This window comes from Henckelia pumila, chromosome 2 (assembly GCF_033568475.1).
Source record: "Henckelia pumila isolate YLH828 chromosome 2, ASM3356847v2, whole genome shotgun sequence".
In the NCBI taxonomy this organism is placed as follows: Eukaryota; Viridiplantae; Streptophyta; class Magnoliopsida; order Lamiales; family Gesneriaceae; genus Henckelia; species Henckelia pumila.
In genome coordinates, this window is record NC_133121.1 from 16,068,985 (window position 1) to 16,091,412 (window position 22,428).

Sequence of the window (22,428 nt, forward strand, 5' to 3'; positions counted from 1 at the left end):
TTTAATTGAAGTGAGTACTAATTATCTTTGTTAGGAAGGCGTTCGAAATATGGCGTTTAGATTACTGTACAATTAAAAATAATAGAGTTTTATTGTTACTGTCATCTATAAATTTTTAGTAAAAAGGCTTGATTCCTTAATTTTTGTGTAAATGATGACCAGAGTTTAAATTCAAACATACCTAAGCATAAAAGTTATCTAGCATAGAATAGCATAAAATATTTTAATTTGATGTTAGAAAAGGGGATGAAATATATTATATATCATTTGCAATGTTTTTAAATTGAGGCAATGTAAAAATAATATTATCTAACAAAAATCTCACTTGAAAATATTTTTTAATATTATGATTTTTAATTAGGTGTTTACAAAAAAAAAAGAAAAAAAAAAGCAGAAGTGGAATTAACTTTATTATTTTTATTTTTATTTTTGAATAAAGTGGTGATGAAATTATTAAAGTGGGGATGCACTACAAACAAATTTTATGCGCAGTTTCAAAAAAGAATGAGGGTGTACCCAACTTTTGTGGGTCCCATTGGATACTGGTTTACGAGTTATGATTGGGAAATTGGTATTGATTATTTTTTAAATAAAATATAATATTGGTTATTTATTTATATTTTTTTTTCAAAAAAAATTAATGAACAATAATAAAGTATTATTATTGTTCTTTCCGTTGGCTTAAAGGGTGGGCTTGGTGACCCATGAGCGAAGCAGCTGGGCCAACTTGTTATTTTGTTTGGTTTCTTTTTTAAAATAAAAAATAAAATTTATTTGTTTTTGTTGTGAAAAAGTAAAAATTTACGGTAAAAAGTAAAAACTCAAAAACTCAAAATTTATCAAATTCTACACTTTATAAAATTTTTCTCTCTTCACAATTGTGTTTTTCTACACAAATGGAGAGACTTATTTATAGATCTCAATTGAAGATTAGTCAAAAATTAATACATCATTAATTACATCATCACACACTAATTTTCAATATTTTACAACTCAATTTTCAATTTTCAACCTTCAACATTCAACAATAAATAATAATATATATTTATATATATTTTCAACACTCCCCCTTGTGATGATGATCATGATAGAATGACTATCTCCATTACGTGTTGTATACTGCCTCGTTAAAAACCTTACTAGGAAAAACCCATTGGGACAAAAACCATAGTAAGGAAAAAAGAGTGCAGCCACGTAAACTCCCCCTGATGTCAACATGAATGATTCTTCACATATTTCGTAGATTGCACATCCCAATATTATAAATGTGTTTTCTGAATATCGCCGTGGGAAGTGCCTTTGTGAAGAGATCGGATGAGTTCTCACTTGATTGAATGTAACAGATATCAATATCTTTATTCTTCTCCAGCTCTTGAGTGTATGCAAAGAATTTAGGAGGAATATGTTTAGTTCTGTCACTTTTGATGTATCCTTCTTTCATTTGGGCAACACATGCGGCATTATCTTCATACAGTGTGATTGGATTCTTGTCCACTGATAATCCGCAAGAAGTTTGGATATGCCGAGTCATTGATTTAAGCCAGACACATTCACGGCTTGCTTCATGTAGTGCAATAATCTCGGCATGATTTGATGAAGTTGTAACAAGTGTTTGTTTCTGTGATCGCCAAAAGATTGCAGTGCCTCCACGAGTAAATACATATCCGGTTTGGAAACGTGCCTTATGTGGATCAGATAAGTATCCAGCATCAGCATAACCAATTATTCTCTGATTTGTATCTTTTGGATACAAAAGTCTCAAATCCGTCGTTCCTCGTAAATAACGGAATATATGTTTAATTCCGTTCCAGTGCCTCTTCGTTGGACATAAACTGAATCTTGCCAATAAATTTACTGCAAAAGATATGTCTGGTCTAGTGCAATTTGCAAGATACATAAGGGCACCAATGACACTTAGATATGGTACTTCAGGACCAAGAACAACTTCATCATCTTCACATGGATGAAATGGATCCTTTTCTATATTCAATGATCTGACAACCATTGGAGTACTTAAAGGATTTGATTGATCCATATTGAAACGTTTAAGGACCTTCTCTGTATAATTAGACTGGTGAACAAAAATTCCACATTCTTTTTGTTCAATTTGTAAACCAAGACAATACTTGGTTTTTCCAAGGTCTTTCATTTCAAATTCTTCCTTCAAGTATAACATCACTTCTTGAATTTCTTTATTCGTTCCAATGATGTTTAAATCATCAATATATACAGCAATAATCACGCATCCCGATGTTGTTTTCTTGATGAAAACACAAGGGCATATTGGATCATTTACATATCCCTTTTTCATCAAGTGTTCACTTAGCCGATTATACCACATTCGGCCGGATTGCTTTAACCCATACAATGATCTTTGTAATTTCACATAATAAAATTCTCTGGGTTCTGAACTTTGTGCTTCTAGCATCTTAAATCCTTCAGGGATTTTCATGTATATATCACTATCAAGTGATCCGTATAAATAAGCTGTAACAACATCCATTAGACGCATGTCCAAGTTTTCAGACACTGCTAAACTGATCAAATACCGAAACGTAATTGCATCCATAACAGGAGAATATGTTTCTTCATAATCAATTCCAGGTCTTTGAGAAAAACCTTGTGCAACAAGTCGAGCTTTATATCTCACTATTTCATTTTTCTCATTTCTCTTTCGAATAAAAACCCATTTGTACCCAACAGGTTTAACACCTTTAGGTGTAAGGACTATAGGTCCAAAAACACTACGTTTATTTAGCGAATTTAATTCAACCTGGATGGCATCTTTCCATTTTGACCAATCCTTTCGAGTTTTGCATTCACCAAAAGATTTTGGTTCATTATCTTCATTTACGATGTCACATGCCACATTGTACGAAAATATCTCATCAATATCTTGTACATTCTTTCGGTTCCATATTTTTCCAGTATTAATATAATTGATAGAGATTTCATGATTCTCGTCAGTTTGTGGTTCTGACAGAATATTTTCATCATCGTGTGTTTCTTCTGGAACACCATTTTCTATTTTCTGATCATCATTTTTCTCTATGTATTTTCTTTTCCGAGGATTTTTATCCTTTGAACCGATTGGCCTTCCACGCTTCAGGCGTTTTATGACATCATGAATGTCTTCATTTTGTTTCTTTGGAATTTCAACTCGAGCAGGGGCATTTACAGCAGGTATATATGATTTTGTTACCCCTTTTGTGTCTACAAATGCATCTGGCATTTGATTTGCTATTCTTTGCAAATGCACAATTTGCTGTACATCTTTATCACATTGTTTAGTTCTAGGATCCAAATGTAATAATGATGGTACATACCATATGATTTTTTTTTTTTCGATGTGTTTCTTTTCTCCCCCTAACATTGGGAAGTTATTTTCATCAAAATGACAATCAGCAAACCGTGCTGTAAACACATCGCCTGTCTGAGCCTCAAGATATCTAATGATTGATGGACTATCATAGCCGATATAAATACCATTCTTTCTTTGAGGTCCCATTTTTGTTCTTTGAGGTGGTGCAATAGGCACATACACCATACATCCAAAAATTCTCAAATGAGAAATATCTGGTTCTTTGCCAAATACAAGCTGCAATGGGGAGTGTTTATGATATGCACTTGGCCTGATGCGAATCAATGCAGCAGCATGTAAAATTGCATGTCCCCATATAGAAATAGTGAGTTTCGTTCTCATAATCATTGGTCTAGCAATCAACTGCAGACGTTTAATCAATGATTCAGCTAATCCATTTTGTGTATGAACATGAGCTACATGATGTTCAACAGTAATTCCCATCGACATACAATAGTCGTTTAAAAGTCTGGGAAGTAAATTCTCCAGCATTATCAAGTCTTATTTTCTTGATCGTATATTCGGGAAATTGATTCCGCAATTTTATTATTTGAGCCATCAATTTTGCAAATGCCACATTCCGAGTGGACAATAAACATACATGTGACCATCTGCTAGAGGCATCGATCAATACCATAAAGTATCGAAATGGTCCACATGGTGGATGAATTGGCCCACAAATATCACCTTGAATACGTTCAAGAAATATGGGTGATTCCTTTTGGATTTTAGCTGGTGATGGTCTTATAATAAGTTTCCCCAGAGAACATGCTTTACACTGAAACTTATTATTCTGAAAGATCTTCTGGTCTTTCAGTGGATGACCACTTGTATTTTCTATAATCCTTCGCATCATTATTGAACCAGGATGTCCCAATCGATCATGCCAATTTGTTAGTATTGAAGAATTTCCAATAACCATATTTGATTCGATTGGACTTATATGTGTATAATGCAACCCAGTAGGGAGCATTGATAATTTCTCAACTACATATTTCTTTCCTGATTTATATGTAGTAAGACACATATATTTCTCATTTCCTTCGGTTATTGTTTCCGTATCATAACCATGAGAATATATATCATTAAAACTCAACAAATTTCTTTGTGATCGTGGTGAATATAAAGCACTATTTATCAAAAATTTTGTACCATTAGGTAACAAAAATTGTGCTTTGCCACATCCTTCAATCAAGTCTACAGGACCTGATATTGTATTCATCATTGTTTTTGTTGGTTTTAATTCCAAGAAATATTTTTCATTTCTGAGGATAGTGTGCGTTGTACCACTATCTGGTATGCAAACTTCCAGTGCATTATTTCCATCTTTGATCATAGCATTTTCCATAATGATCTTCAAAAATAATATGCAATAAAATGAATTAAGAAAGATACATGCAAACAATACATGCAAAATATAATATGTTTTATAAAATAAAAATTACATTGTTACATTCTTTTCCCACCAGTATATTTAATCAATATCTTCGAAATCATTCAAAAAGTAGGCAGCATCTAAATTCATTGAACCACTTGCATGGTCAATGTTTTCAGTAAAATTGGTCTCTTTTTCTTTCCCCTTTATTGAATCTTTATAGAGCTTACACAGATGCTCAGGGGCTCGACAAGTTCTTGACCAATGTCCTGGAGTGCCACATCTATAACAAACACTCTCAGTTCTTTTTGGATGATTTTCATTTTCACCCGTATTATCATGCTGCCTCTTTTGTGGGTGGTTCGTGACGTTCCTTTGAGATGAGTTATTGAAATAACTATCTCTTTTATTTTCAAATCCACGGCCTCGACCACGACCGCGATCATTTCTACGCCCACGTCCACGCCCACGTCCTCGTCCACGACCTCGACCAAAATCTTGTCTATATATTTGATTTTGGTTTTCATTTTTACTTACGACATTTGCTTCAGGAAATGCCGTTGAACCAGTAGGTCTGGACTGATGATTTCTCATGAGCAATTCATTATTCTTTTCCGCCACGAGTAAACATGCGATGAGTTCTGAGTATCTTGAAAATCCACGCACTCTATATTGCTGTTGTAGAGTTATATTTGATGCGTGGAATGTGGAAAATGTCTTTTCAAGCATTTCCATCTCAGTAATATTATGCCCACAAAATTTCAGCTGTGAGACAATTCGATACATCGCAGAATTATAATCACTCACCTTTTTAAAATCTTGGAATCTTAAAGTATTCCATTCATCTCGTGCGGTCGGAAGTATAACTTCCCGTATATGCTCAAAACGTTCTTTTAACCCTTTCCACAAAATCATTGGGTCTTTTTCGGTCAAATATTCACATTTCAACCCCTCATCAAGATGTCTGCGTAAAAATATCATCGCTTTTGCTTTATCTTGTGAGGATGATATGTTATTTTCTTTGATAGTTTCGTTAAGACCCAATGACTCGAGATGCATTTCTACATCGAGGGTCCATGGCATATAATTCTTTCCGTTATATCAAGTGCAATGAATTCGAGTTTCGCCAAGTTCGACATGGTGGTACTAGAAAATAACAATGCATTTTATTAGTTAATTTCCATAAATATGACAATACAAAATAATGGAAGAACGTAAATTACAAGTGCGTATACAAATAGAGAAAAAATATGTGTTGGAAAATCGCTGGTGAGTAAAAGACTCGTGAGCATGATGATCATAGTCGTTATGAAAAATATCCTTATAAATGTCATCATCTCCATCTTCGAAAAAACCGAGGATAAAATATTTTGAGAGAAAGAATGAATTTGGTGTGATTGAAAATGAGTTTGAGTGAACATATTTATAGGGCAAAAACTAGCCGTTTTGTTACCGTTTGTGACCGTTGGGGGTAAAGAAAAAATTGAGTATGTGTTGAATAAAAATTCGTGATAATCATGTAATGCATATAATGATAATCATAATTAAATAATTATGTATATCATATCACATTATTATAAGGTCAGTGTCGTAGACAGCTTTTTATATAATGTTGTGAAATTATACCAATATAGTTAGTATAAAGTCAGGTATAGTATATCATATCATATTATTATAAGATCGGTGTCGTAGACAACCTTTTATATAATAACATGAGATTATACAAATATGGTTAGTATATAAATACACAATAATATATATCATATCACGTTATTATAAGGTCAGTGTCATAGACAACCTTTTATATAATAACATGAAATTATATATTAATATAGTTAATATATATATACATAATAAATATATATCACGTTATTGTTTAAAAACCTTAGAGGCTTTTATACTTGTCGTATCCCTTACCGGGAGTGTGGGATGTCGTCTTAACATCCTCCCAGGATTTATAACAAGTTTTGAAAAAAACTTATTTTTTCATAACATGATATTATATATTAATATATACACAATAAAAATATATAAACAGTAAAATAAAAATTCTTACTTGTTGAATATTTTTGACTTCTTCTTGTATTTTGGAGCGTCGGAAAATATAGAGAACCTTCGAGCGATCGTGCTGATAACGTGTTGTGAAAAAGTAAAAATTTACGGTAAAAAGTAAAAACTCAAAAACTCAAAATTTATCAAATTCTACACTTTATAAAATTTTTCTCTCTTCACAATTGTGTTTTTCTACACAAATGGAGAGACCTATTTATAGATCTCAATTGGAGATTAGTCAAAAATTAATACATCATTAATTACATCATCACACACTAATTTTCAATATTTTACAACTCAATTTTCAATTTTCAACCTTCAACATTCAACAATAAATAATAATATATATTTATATATATTTTCAACAGTTTTTTTTTATTTTTTGAAGATAATTATATTTGTTTGGTTTTATGTGCCTTTTGGCATGGCATATCGTCAATGCATTTATTATTCTACGGAATATTTTTTCGAAAAAAAAAATTATACAAAATTATTAATTCTATGTTCCTATTTATGGTTTTTTGTCACTGCTTTAAAAAACAAAGGATTTTAATACTTAAAAAATTATCAATTTAATAGAAGGGCCATATGTTTTTTTTTTTTTTTTTTGAGTTTCATGTCGGTGCTTAATTTGTTTGTCTGAATATGGTGTGTATTTTTTTTTTGCTCTATTTTATATAAGTGTATACATGTATATGTGGAATATACATAAGATGGAAATAAATCATATTAGTGTTTCAGTGACAATAAATATTGTATCTAAAATACTTATAATTCTATTCTAAAAAAAAAGATGTTTCTTTCAAGAAACATGTGTTGCCGGTTTGCAGTTTTAGATCACATGGTAAATAACAGTCTTACTCATTAAGATTTAATGTCTCGATATGACATCGACTACAAGAAAATCATTGGAATAGCCATGGTTTTTCAAAAACCAACTAGATCATTCAATGTAATGTACACAGAATAGATTTTCTTTCTTTCTTTTATTTCTTTTTTTTTTTGGGGCTCAAAGGAAAATGAGGAAAAACCCCCATGCACCAAGAAGAATTGGATTTTCGTCCAATAATTAGCCACTAAATCACGCACAACAACATGGGAAAATTTAGAGGAAAGGGAGAAGAGTTGAACTAACACAGCTCAATCAAACTCTAAATCAAGCATACGCTTTGCAATATTTTAGCTTTCATTTTTTAGCGTATCGTTTATATTTTTCCCAGTTCATTGTCAATTTCTGGATTTTCATCATATATACGCGTTTGTAAATATGTTTATTTCAATTCTTAGTAGCATAATCATGTGTTTATGCCACTTAGATAAGGATTTTATTCATTTGTTTTAGTCGCGTTAAAACCGAAGAGATCAGAATTATATCAAGATCCATTTTCACATAATATTTTAGAAGTTAGATTTTCATCTTTTACATTCAAATATGTATTTTGCATATGTGGCATACACCTGCAAAATTTAGTGGAAACTACTATATTCAATATATTGTTTACACAAAGTTATTGTTCATACATATGTGTTCATTGCGCATATATATATATATATATATATATAAATGTCGATGACTCATAGTTTATTTGACACGAAAATCTCAAATTGATGGAAGTGTAAATTACGAAACCCAAATCTAACCATCTCCGATTAAAGGGGAAAAAATACATAATATAAGTGGGTTTAATGATTGACAACTTTTTAAGGAAAAGGGAATGTTAATTAACTATACGTGGATTCACAAGTGTGATTGTTGTATTTTGTTAAAAAAAATGTATATATATATTCTAAAGTCTACATTCCATTTACATGGCTATAGTTATAATTATAAAGCACTATAAATAGAATTAATGTATCATCATCACCCACAAGTCAAATACTATTATTAAAAGATTTGATTAAAATATTTCAATTTTGCCCACACGATATATCTTGTTAGAAACATAAGAACATCGATGATAAATAACAAGATCTGCACACAAAATTGGACAAAGTGCCCCAAGGTTTTCTCCTTCATTTATAAACATGACCTAAACTTTGACAAAAAAATTAAAATAAAATGTGACACTCAAATAAAATATTCCGAGTATCAATTCGATCATCGATTCTAACATCCTCATATTTGGATGAACTAATTATGTAACGAAAAAACAAGGAAAACAAAACTTTCTATAAGTTATTATGTTCCCAAGCTCTTTAAACATTCGACAAACACATATAATGATTGCATTTGAATGTGATATCCATTATAGAGAAGGGTTATTTTTCAAAAACAAATCGTGAGGAATACAAATTAAAGGGTTTAGAACTATAAAAAATGGGATCAACCGGGAGCAAAACGCGAAGGGCGGTCGTCTCTACAACCATCGTCGAAGTTCTGATAATAGCTATGTGCATCATAACTATACCGTATGGTGTTCCTTTGCCGGCTCACGAGCCGTTTCCATTGCGACTTGCACCTCTGCAGCACTATTCTTGCTGCATACCATCCACGAAAACCGTCGCGGGGCGTTTTTATATGAAGAAAACCAGCAGATGTAACTGCAGCACTGGTGCCTTCGTTCCCCATTCCGGATATATGAACCTTTTCTTCCCGTTCAAAGTATATATTTCGAGTGGTTCGAGCTATGTACAGGTTGACATATAAGTATGAATGATAGATGAATAGACAAGAAAAAAGTGGTGATATGCAAAACTAAATATTCGATGTGTGTGTAATTGAAGTGATATTGGTGGGGGTGACAAGTGGTGTGATCGAAGCAGTCTATGCTACCCCACTAAGGCACTGCTCGGATGGGAATCCAACGGCCCAGATCACCAGGGAGATTAAATTTGATCTCTCGGGTGATCCAGGACGTTGATGCTGGCAGATCGGGGAGTGCCCGACTGCCAGCATAGATTGAGCTGGTGTGATCCGGATAAAACAGTCGACTAACTGTGATGGCTGTATTTACGGGATAGTGAGCGTCCACTTTTAAAAGTATTCTAAGGGTAGCATGAAATTTCTGTATTTACGATCTTTGGAAGATGAGGGACGGGTACGTGTGATCCAAGGACTCAAAAGAGTGATCTGCCTAAAAAGTATTCCTGAATGAATAAAGGGGTTCCATCGAAGAGTTCGAATCATCATCAAAAAGTAAGAAAGAAGAACAAGTGTGCCATTTCATCTTCTCCTTCTGTCCCTTTTCTTCTTTTCTATCGGACATACAAGAATGATAATGATTCGGAATGGTAAGTGTTATTTATGTTGATGAGATGCCCATTTTGTTTGTAGCCGATAAACTCGACATACCATTTTTATATATATAATATGTGAAATTTTAACAAATCAATCAACCATGTAGTTCGAAACAAATCACCGACAGCGAGTTGCCTCCTCCTATAAAGCATTCCCAATATACCTTTACCTAGTTTTTTTTTTACATAAAATTTATTTATTGACCAAAACAAGATCAAAGTATTCTGATAAAAGGGATGTGAAACTTTCACTCCCATCACGTAAGCATTTGCGAACACAGGTCAAATTCTTGCTCTTGGACATGCATCATAACGTAATGATTCTTGGCCCAAGCCTTCGTTATTTAAGTAGACTTCAGCCCTCTTTATCAGCCCTTTAGCAGCCATTTCAATATGTTTTGATGTAACATATTCCGACGGTGTGCAAGTACAATTCAAATTTCTTCCGACATCAAATTGGTTATAGCTCTGATCAAGGTATGCCAACTGTTGTAAGTACAATCCAAAATTCAATTGATATACTATCAACAAATTGGTACTGCAACAATTCAAGGTTCAAAGAGATCATCGCACACAGGTGCATCTCCTGTCATTTCGTACGATTTCAAAAGAATCATATTACTTCTACAAGTGTAAGTTCTTTTCGGGAAGCAGTGAGTATGAGTTCAATGCATCGAGCCCTCGAGGCAAGTGGCTCATATGATCTAGCACGGGTATTCAAAAAGAAAAGGCACTACTTTACCAAAAACAAAAGTAGATTAGCACCTCCTCATATATTAAATTAGTTCGGCTACAAAATCCAATAAACATGACAATTCTCATCACTTGGGCTTGATTGTATCGAATGAAGAAAGAAACACAAGCACAAAATTTCAAGAACCCGAAACTTAGACTTCTAGACGATAGCATTGGCAGCACTCGCAATCCTAGGCCAAAGATCAGCACACTCCTTTCCAATTGGGCCGGTGATGGCAGAACCTATCACAGAATGATAAGATTAATATATCAAAGTTAATGCAAAATGGGGAAGACTGGATTTTTAGTTTTATTAACACCACCAAAGATCGATCAATACCTTTCATTTCACCTTTGGGATTCACTATGACCCCAGCATTATCTGTGAAGCAAAAGACACAATGTTAAGTATACATGTTCATCATCATGTTTAACACATCAAGATCAGCATCTCATGATGTTTTCTAACATATATGCACCAGAAAATAATGCTACTGGATACACACAAGCACACCCCCCCAAGCTGATGAACATTAGCCAACTTCTAAAGCAGCAAATATATCAACAAATTCTTGGCAAGGAAAATTATACACAGACAAAATACTATGAAACATGAAATGATATTAGTACTTGCACAAGGTCAAATCTTTGAGCATGCTATTTGTTTTTAGCTTTTGAGTATGCTGATTTTTATTTTCACTATTAGATCATTTTTCTCGACCTGAATTCTTTAATCGAGTACCAATAAACAATTTCTCTGCAGTTTTGACACCTTCACAAAACTAACCGATCACAGGCAATTTCCCAACTAATTCAGTGAACGGTACCACATCGGCTAACAGCAATAGAAGAAAATAGAGAGTAAACATCTATGCACAACACAGGCATGCACTCATTTGTAAGCAACAAATTAGCTCATTAGCAAAAAAGTAGAGAACGAAAAAGAACAAAGTGGGCGACAAAAAAAAAAGTGCATTGGCTAGTGCAAAATACCTTCAAAGTACATGAATACACCGTCCTTTCGGCGCCAGGGCTTGCGTTGGCGAACAATAACAGCGGGCATGACCTTCTTACGGAGATCTGGCTTTCCCTTCTTGACGGTAGCCATCACCATGTCTCCGACGCAAGCGGAGGGAAGCCTGTTAAGTCTCCCCTTGATTCCCTTCACCGATATGATGTAAAGATTCTTCGCTCCCGTATTGTCCGCGCAGTTCACCGTCGCCGCCACCGGCAAACCAAGCGACATCCGGAACTTGTTCCCCGCCGATCCTCCACGTCCTGGTCAGTGGCCATGCACAAATTTTAGTTGAAACCAATAAAGATTACATTTTTCATGGGATTAGGGTTTGAAGATCTCACCTCGCTTCGACATTTTGCCTTTTTTTTTCCCAGCTACCCTTCTAGCGGTTAGGGGGTTTATATAATTGTGGGCTAGGGTTTTATCAGCAATAAAAGTTAAATGGGCTTCTAATTTTTGCCAGGCCCAGTTTGATTGTTCAATCGGTCAATTGAACTTCGCATTCAAATTTTAAACACCAGATTCTCAACAAAAAAAAAAAAAAAATAATAATAATAATAATAATAATAATAATAATAATAAATCAATTAATTAAACACCGAGAGACCTTTTATTATGCAGTGTAGGGGTTGCCCACCGTCTCACTATTTAGACAATTGAATTATTATATTAAGTGATCGTCTAGACCGTCTAATCGCCGCATAGACGCCTCAAAATTAACATATAATATTTTATTTTTTTCAATTTTAATTTTTTTTAAAAATATTATTTAACATATTTGTCCATCAATTTGTATGAGATGAAAACGAAAAATATGTAATGTATTTCGAGTTGAATTCGATAACGAGAAATTATTGGATAAATATTAAGATGAACAAGAATAATTAGATATTTAAACTTGAAAAAACATTACTTAGACATGTGAATTAGATAAAGAGAAATTATTGGATAATATTAAGATAAATCGAACTAGAATAACTAGATATTTGGACTAAAAATAAAAAACTGCATAAGCCCCGCCTAAGCATCTAAGCGCTAGGGGGTGGGTGACTGATCGTCTACCATTTTTTAAAACATTGGTATTATGATATTATTATCACTTACGGTGGGCGTCAAGCCGGGTTCTGGGTTCGGATATGTCAGGTCAGGTACCCCGATCTATCGGGTAGCAAATTTCGTTGGATCCAATATGAAAATTTAGGGAATTCAAAATTGTCCGGTAGTTTAGGGTATCGAAAACTGAAACTAACTTTAATCATGTGGAATTTAATTCATAAGTTGGATGAAATAAATATGTATTGTACAATTAAATAATTAAAAAAACTAGTTTTAAAAATATTAAAACATATACTCTATACAAAAAAAATTATAATTATAATTTTAATTCTGTTAAAACATGTTCAATCATGAAATTAAATTAGAAACCAAATTTATTTTTCTAATCATGCTATAAACTTACGATAGTATTAAATAAAGCTACATTTTATTAATTTAATAATTTGCAACATTTCGAAAATATTACTGTTAATTTGGAAATCACACGTTTAGCATCTTATTTTATCTTACAATTTTCCTTTATTTGGTCTAGTAATTAGTAAATGCGTTATTTTGAATAAGATATGTAATATCACAAGCGTTTTGGGATGAAATTAGGAAAATAAACTCGGTCAAACTTTTTAAAAAGAAAATAACCTACACAAATGTATTTAAAATTTATTGTTGGAGGTTATTTTTTAAAAAATAATAGTTGATCGAGATTAGACTAAAACAAACCTTGAATTTTGTTGATAATAAATAAATAAAATATCCAGCTTACTATAATACTGATAAATAATATCGATTAATACTTCTATCGCATTTATTATATTTCGTATCACGTCTGGAATGTATATACAAAAATCAAAATCCATCAAAAGCATAACCTGACTAAATGGTAAGTGAAAACAAAATACGGCTAATGTTCCATTCAACATAATAAGTCACAAAAAGAAGAATGGATAGATATTTCAAAAAACCTAATAAAAGGGAGAGGGAAAATTGCAGCCAGACTTTTGTGTCATTAATATTAAGCCCAAAAGTGACTGAAATAAACAGCCCACGGTGTCCACTTCTTGAGCTATATCCTAAGGTGCAGAACCTGCTGGTTAGAAGCACAAAATGGCAAGTAAGAAAATAAATAAGCTATTCTCAGCTGCAGAAAATGTGTCAAGAAATAGATTGATCAGTCGATAATGCGGGTTGAACCTATTACGTGTGCGTGGGTGTGGGGGTGGTGGGGAAGGGGGCCTCCAATTTGAACGTAGATCGTCATTTGTTAATTTTTTTTTTAAAACACATTACAAGATAGTAACATGTAGAAACTTGGGACAGCCAAGAGGTTAGGCCACCCTACAGAAAAGGTTCAAACTGAAGATGGGACAACGAGAAATAAATGTTGAGCCTTTTTTCTCCTACTTACCAGTCAAAGGCTTGACATTGCGGCAGAACTTGCTGCCGCAAAGACATTGGAAGGCTTCGAATGGATGGTCAACATCATCGAAATCAATGCCATAGTCCTGCATTCAAAACATGTGAAAACTTCTCAGCAAAGAGCAAGCATTAAAACCATGGTTAGGTTGGTAAGACTCCATATACCCTTGAGCATTTGACAAAATTTAAATAGAAAATTGGATGACTATAAATTACTGATAATATATTGGGTGACAAATGGTTGTAGCTGAAAACTTAAACTTAATTACTCTCGATTGTTTTCCTTCTTTTCTCTGAATGTCAAGAACTTTGTGCTAGGATACTCGATCTTATGTTTCCTCTTCAATTCTGAGTACTTTATGGTGCCAGAAAAAAACCAAGTTTTTTGATTGGTTGAGCTACAGGATTGAGTTATCATAAGATACTTGGACTTGATTCTGAAGTTTGTCAACCAGAACAATCTGGCCATCATCAAAACAAGAAAACTTTCCTATAAAATGCTAGTCCATAGTCCGTGCAAATGTTCATATACCACCAATCCAATATTGAATCGTCAAAACAAGACAACTTTTTTACCTCACACAATTCCACATATAACTTTTCTTACATTTGAACTTTAGCATTCTATGACTCTGAAAACCAAATTTGCAGCAGATAAGCATAACCTACTTACCCAAGTGAGTTCTTCCATAGCTTTCACGTTTCTTGTAGTGAATAAAGCAAGCTGTGTTTGGTCACCAAAAAAAAAAATTTTATTGGCACTTGACTCCAAAAAATTTGGAACAGGGTATGCTTAAAAGACACCACAAAAGTATGAGATCTCATACGTGGTAATAGTGGCGATCTGGAGTCTCGACCTCAACTGGTACTGACACCAAGTTTGAGTCATAGCATCTAACGTGATCAGAAAAAAGGATGAAGATGTCAGGAAAAACTACCATCAAAATCAAAACAGGTTAAGACTCTTCAAAAAGAAAATCTTCCCAGTTTGTTGAGAAGTGTGAAAGAAAAATAACACCGTTTGAGGAGTAAAAGAAATTTAAGCAAATAATAAAGTGCCATAACCATATAAAAGTGTGTGCTAGCCCCAGCATTTGCAGCATAATAGAAAGGAGCACCAAACTTAACTATTTACACCGTAGTGTAATAAGAAATAAGTTTTGAAAGGCGTACTTGGCCTTTCATGAACCAAGTCTAAAGGACTGCTTACATAAATCCAAACATAAATCCAAACATAGTTACCTAAATCTATCTCCCACAGATAACAAAGATGGGAGACCCATTACCATTCTCCATAACCAAAGAGAAACAAAAATGGAATACATCAAATGCAGTATATCAAACGAAATTACCTGTGATTAATAAACCTTGCCACATTCCCATAACATGTAGCGTCTAAATAAAGAGCTTCTTCATCTTTCAGCACTTCTTTGGAACCCCAATCGGCATCAAGAAGAACAGGATACGAATGTTTCACTCCTTGAGAACTCCGTGAAACACGATCAAAGAGCTCAGAGTTGGTTAAAACCTCTCCCACATATTCACAAACAAACGCACCTGTTGGAATGTCTTCCAGAGTGCGTAGACCCCACCCTTTTCCTTCAGCAGTCATAAACACCTAAAATGAACCATAAGAAAAACAGGTGGAAATTTCAGTCAACTTCTATAAAAAAATACTAACTATGGTAGGTGGGCTGGGTTGGGGGGGGGGGGGGGGGGGGGGGGAGAACTCAAGACCCAGCCACAGTCATACCTGTATGTGGTAACTTATTCCTCTCTGTACCACTCGATTGCCACATTGTTTATTACAGCCACATTTCCACCAGCATTCTTTGATGAATTTCCTCATGAGATGACCTTTGCAAGGTTCAGTAACATCTTTATTTTTTGATTTCTGAAGAGGACATAGCTTACAGAAAAATTGACAGTGTTTCTTCGGATCTCGACTCGTGGAGATACTCTCTTTAAGAAATTCTTCCCTAATGAGGCCATCCAAAGTGTAAACAAACTCACCTCCAGTTTCAAGCCCACAAGCACAAGGTATAGACAAGGATAAGCAATCACCAGAACAAGTCGAGCAACACTTGTTTTCTCCTATACGAGCTAAAGCAAAATTTACACGCGCATTTTGGAAAACAGCATTTTGTGTTATGTAGCAGAAAGATGGTCTGCACTCATTATTGAATTCATTTACCATCATAATTGACACTTTTTCTTGTCCCTTGGATATGTCATTAGCATCATGGAGAGACATGATCTTTTCACGAGTCAACAAGCACTCCTTACCGACTATCAAATTAGAGTCGCCTTCAATATCATTGTCTTGAAGTTTTCCATTTGTTACATGATCCTCGCCACCACCCATCTCGTTAGATTGTAAACCTTCACCAAGGCCATCACAAGATGGAAGAAGTAGTAACATTTTGTGCAGCATAGTTTCAGCATCAAACTGAGAATCAACAATTCCAGAAGAGTTCTGCAATAAGTTGCCAGCCGGTGTCACATCAGTGGCTTCTGATGACTCATGAGTGGATTCAGTTCCTAATCTCAGAACACATTCACACATTTCTTGCATAAGGTTCCTCACTGAAAATTTTGGGTCCACAGTTTTGTATAATCTCAGACAATTATCCTCCACAGATTTTAGAACAGCTTCAAGACCAGGCATATGGAAGTCAGGCATTCCAAGAGCCAAGTCGCAGTTCAACAAAATTTTTACCTCTCCACAAGGTGAGGAAGCAATTTCGAGGTTAGAAGAGCATACATCCGAGATCACTGCATGATTGCCATTGTTTGCTCGTTCGTCTGGTGGAAACGGTACATGAGTTGAATCACTTTCACCTGTCAATTGAAATTCTGAGATATCAAAACCACCATTTTCACGGACTGCAACCATCCTAACTTGACAATTACGCAAACAATTGATCTGTAATCCACAGAATGGCAATTATAGGCGAAAACTCTACAACAATTCCTTTATTTAAAGTAAACTTGCAGAATATAAACTTAAACAGAGGCGCCAAGCAGGAGCTACAAAATAAATGCAACAAATAAATAAAGTAGAGAAACCAGCATATCACAATCAACAGATTTTCTACATTGATAGAGACGTAAAAATATATTGAATATTAGGCCGTTACCCATGCAACGCTTAAAGTATAAACCAATACAACTAACAATAAACAGAAGCTCTGTAAATAAGGAAAAAAATATCACTGATCAAAAATTTTCTACAGAAAACCATTGTACATACAAGATGAATCTTAGAAGCTCAGCTCCAAACAACCGAATCAAATTAATCAAATAAATAATGTGCCAACTGCCAACAACAAAAGAAAAAGACATACTTGAATGGTAGGTAATTAAAGCACGACTTTCGATGTTCTTCCTTTTGAGCGAATGAAAAGTATCAGGTTCAACATTTGACTCCTTGAGATGTACAGCAACCATTGAATTATCAGAAACTGAACCGTCTTCGGGAATTGGAGAGAGAGAGCCCTTTCCTTTGTCTAGTGGCTGCATTGAACCAGAAGGAGATTTGGATTCAATTCTCAATGAGGTAATCTTATGACGTCCATGGGAGTCACTGGGCCGGCAGGGATCACACCTCTCATGGGCGATCGACAAATTGGGAGAAACTGGTTGCTTTCCTTTATTTTTACCAAGTGACTGGACCGTCCCACCTTGTGATTTAACTATTGGGTTCCCATCAGTAACTGGCTGAGATGGCTCGACTGTGCTTTGTGACTGATTCAGATTCAGATGCTGGTTCTCTGGTAGTACATCTGGTTCTTCTTTAGGTATGATTAGTGGAGTTCTTGGCACACTTGAATTATTGATTGGGGATGTTTGGCCTTCTTGATATCTTGGTCGCAATCTTTTCAGAGGTCGCTCAGGCTCTTCAATAGCATCTTCCTCCAAATAGTTCTCATTCTGTGTGGGTTAATTAAGCAAGTACAGCATCATAATGCTTAAGCAAAATAGAAGTAATAGAAGTTAACAGTATGAGTACAACTGGTATTGTGAGTTTCAAGATGATACACATTTTCTTTCGCAAATAAATTCCATACTTCATTCACATTCTTCTTTGAATGCTCTGCAGCCTGAAGATGACACGAATCATTATATTAGTACATTAATCACCCTATCCACGTAAAATGAGTTGAACAAGGATTTTTATTTACAATACAACTAGTTATCGTTCAATTAAGTAAAGCAACTGGCAAAAGAATCATACTTCATTGTTTGCAAGCTTTACTGCATGCCTTGATGTCTGAAATAATCAAAATTGTCATGAAAAATCAAAGACATGGGAAAACTAGAAACGAAAAAGGCAGAAATGGATTATTTGGAGTGAACCAAAATACATACTTCTGCTTCTTCACTCTCAAATATAGCATCGGCAAGGGCTCTAAAGTTTTCCGCTTCAATAAGCATCCAGTTCTTATCATACAGTTTCAGCAAATTCTTTAATACAGGCTTCACCTTATCTATAGGGATCCCAAGGTTCTTCATGGCATCAAAGGCACATGCAACTTTCTTTTTCGTCTCCTTACTCATTTGAAGATATTTGGCGTCGTCGAGTTTTAGATTTCCTAATTAAGGAACCTTTAAAACCAACCAGAAAAAAACAAAAGAACATTACATCAACAATTCATTCATGCAATGTGATAAAAATTGTCCTTTGTTTCACTTATATTTACAATCGCAAACCAAAACCTGGATCTCTGCACGATTTTTTCCAATAAAAAATGCTTGCATGGTTGGCAGAGAAGCGTGGGGAAATTTTCATTATCAGGCCCAGAATAACGAATGCGGATGGTAATTCTCTATAATAGAACACTAATTCTTCACCATAAATGAGAAAGTGAGTAAAATAATTTCAACAAGTAAAATAATTTCAACACACTAAAAAAATCCGGATCTCATTATGGCTACCAGGATTCACATTTGAAATAAACTTTATAAACAAGTATCAGGCATCTAACATTTAAGAAATAAAGGTGTGGAGGAGAAAAAAGTTTGGAACTGCAATAACTTTTCATCACTCGATGAAACATCCAAAACGTAAATACTACACATGGAAAAAAAATTATAACTAGGAAAAGCAATCCCAGGACCAACATATTGAAAAAATATCGATCTCAATCACTTATCTATTATACATATAGATAAGTGAAGCTCAAATAGACAACAAGATTCAAAGGTTGACACCGTGGAAACACCACTTCAGAACAAATTACAAGCAGAAAACTACATACAAAAAAAAAAACCACTAAAGCATGTATTATCTATCACCTGCAGAGACGGAGATGGTGGCTTAATACAAATGGATGCCAGAGACAAAACTTGAATCCTTCATTTCTATTATTGCAAGCGAAATGATGGTTTTCTATCTGGATTAGAGAAGGTTGCTGCCGATGGGGACATTGATTTACATATCAAGAGGCAAAAGATCTCTACTTAGCACCTACCATAATCACTGAAATGATCCTCAGACCACAGCACCAGACACCAGTTAAGAGGTTTCGATTAATTGACTGAAGCATGAAATGTTGTTGAAGATGATATGTTATCCATACCAGAATAATAGGTGAATGACTGTTATGACGGCTTACCAGTATGTTCTGTTATGGATTCACGGGATTTGAGGCTCAGTTAATGACAGACTCGTAATTCAATATGTTTACGAAAGAAAAAACGGAAGAGGTTCACGTGAAGGGAAGGAATGAAATGAGTAGAGAGAGATTAGTTAGTTATGATATTTTATTGCTTGAGAGGTTTTGCTAGCAGAGGCTAGGGAGAGTGTTACTTGTTGAGGGAGAAACTTCATATTTGTATTTCAATTTATACAACAAGATATTCATTGTTCATTCATTTCCATTTTCACTCTGTATTTCAGCCACATTACAGTTTGATTAATCTAGGAATATAACAGATTCCATAAATTGCAACAACTGATATGATGGCACCTAAGATAAGCCAAGATATGCTCCTCATTATGCTAATAATGTAGCAGAAACTGATCAAAAGAATTCAGACTCATGAATAGGCTAAGAATGATTTATTACACAATTATTGAATTCCAGAAAACAGCCAATTAAGATGACTAAACAAATTGAACCTTACTTTAGCTATCCAACCTTATAAAAAAATTGAAAATTTTCATCTCTAACACTTACTTGAGTGAACAGTGGCTACTATTTCACCTTGTAATCTTCAAATATGCAATACAACTGTATCTAGTATAAAAGAAAAAAAATTATTATGAATATACTGTTTTAAAAAATATTGAAATATGAAAATTGACTCTGTGCTAGACCAAGATTTATTCCTCAGAATGATCAGCACCAGAAACTGATAAAAGGTTTCAACGTGCTTGAATCGGCTGAGAATGATTTCCTACAAATTGTTGTTTCTACTTTCAATTCGATAGATATAAAGATAAGATTAGAAGAAACAGTTGAACATTAATTTAGTCACTGGACCTCATAAAGAAACTTTTCAAATCTAACACCTTAGTAATATGAAAATAAACAGTTCCCAAAATTTACTGTGTAATCTTCAATGCTGCAATTAGATGGCATCTGATTTAATAGAACAAAGGACCATCATGAATACACTTAAAACAAAAAACAAAAAACAAAAAAACACTATCAAAATGTGGCATTGGGTTCAACAGATAAATCACAATAGTTTGAAGAAAAAAATTAGATAAACAGGTGACATGCTCACAACAAAGAGTAAGTTAAGAGTTCTCGTTTATACTAAAAAATTAGGAAATAAATAAATAATTTCAATCTCATTACTGCACAGCATAGGTACTCATAAAGCTAAGAATTTGTAAAACTTTTGCATCACAAAATGATGGAAAACATCAGAATCAATAACAATGTGGTCACACCATCACAACCAAGTAATCAACCCTGAAAATTTGAAAAATATTAAAAATTTGTGCGAGAATTAGGAGAACAATGATCCAATAGCCAATACGGAAGATGACAAACAGCATACAAAAAAGGCCAGAAAGCATGCGAATTGAGAAGAACTCGGTGGCCTGAACCCTTAAACCCCCAAATATTTGAGCGGGAAAAAAATGAAGCTTTGTCAAGAGTTGGTCAGATAATAAGATCCCAATCATAGATAGATCTCAAATTCGTACACAGATGGGTGGAAAACTTGTAGACACTAACCACGATAAAAGTAGCAATAGATCCTGAAAAACTTAACGCCTGAAAAACAGGGGGAAAATTTCAAAAAAAACAAAAACAAAAACAAAACTAGAACATTCTCATGGAAAGTAACGGCCGATCGGCGAGACACGTGCGTTTAAAAACAATGTAGTCGCCGTAACCCTCAAAACCCCTAAAAAAATGAAGAACAAAATTAAGAAATACTGAAAGCCTATAGCTACTTAAATTTTTAAAACACAAGAACAGGATTCCAGTCAATCCATACCGGGAATGACAACATTTCATGCATATAATCGAAACAATAATCATCGTGCATGAACTGGGGGAAATAAAATTGAATTTAAGAATCAAACGTAACAGATATTGAATTCGTAACACAAGTATGTGCTGAAACAGTGGAAAACGTATGATAATTTTACCAGCATTCGCAAAATCTTCCGAGGGTTTACGCTGCGAGACAAGAGGGATTTTTGGGAGCTCTCTACAGTCTACAGCGTAGTGGAGGAGGATTTGCTGAGAGGGGAGCTGAAAGTGCGTTTTATTATTACATCACCACGCCACGTATACATCGTTAAATACGAGACTCGCATTACCGTCCCCCATTTTATTTTATTTTATAATAATAATAAGCATTATGTATTCTTCTTCAAATTTTGAAATATAAAATACAAAAATTTCAAATAAAAAAATTTACATTTTCTGGTCCTCAATAAGTTTTCAGGTTTTTTTAAAACAAATTTAATTTTTCATGAAAAAAATTAGGGAGCCAAAAATAAAGAAAGAGTGGTGTTTTGAAATTTCAAAATTTATTTTTTAAAAAAACACTATTTTGTCATTTTGTGTTTGTTGTGGCTCTCGAGTATTATATTTTAGTTTAAATTAGAGCACAACACTTAAGGGCACATATTAGCTTCCATTTTCCTCAAACTAATTGGTCGTCATATACGCGATATGTGTGGATAAAAAAATATTTTTAAAAACAAAAATA

The 22,428-nt window shown here is 34.0% G+C and overlaps 2 protein-coding genes across 2 annotated transcripts; both read right to left on the reverse strand.

The window, feature by feature from the left end:
- Positions 1-10,762: 10,762 nt before the first annotated feature.
- On the reverse strand, positions 10,763-12,158 carry LOC140883044 (large ribosomal subunit protein uL14). Its single transcript, XM_073289343.1, has 4 exons — positions 12,120-12,158; positions 11,754-12,038; positions 11,101-11,142; positions 10,763-11,003 (listed from the first exon to the last, which is right to left on the reverse strand). Exons 1-4 carry the CDS (start codon positions 12,130-12,132, stop codon positions 10,921-10,923), a joined length of 423 nt encoding a protein of 140 aa, XP_073145444.1. The 5' UTR covers positions 12,133-12,158; the 3' UTR covers positions 10,763-10,920.
- A 1,462-nt stretch (positions 12,159-13,620) lies between these two features.
- LOC140880182 (probable inactive histone-lysine N-methyltransferase SUVR2) lies at positions 13,621-21,947 on the reverse strand. Its single transcript, XM_073284388.1, has 11 exons — positions 21,860-21,947; positions 18,619-18,842; positions 18,485-18,520; positions 18,318-18,350; positions 17,595-18,180; positions 16,001-17,088; positions 15,600-15,865; positions 15,075-15,141; positions 14,921-14,971; positions 14,237-14,333; positions 13,621-13,918 (listed from the first exon to the last, which is right to left on the reverse strand). Exons 2-11 carry the CDS (start codon positions 18,805-18,807, stop codon positions 13,902-13,904), a joined length of 2,430 nt encoding a protein of 809 aa, XP_073140489.1. The 5' UTR covers positions 18,808-18,842; positions 21,860-21,947; the 3' UTR covers positions 13,621-13,901.
- Between the last annotated feature and the right edge of the window lie 481 nt (positions 21,948-22,428).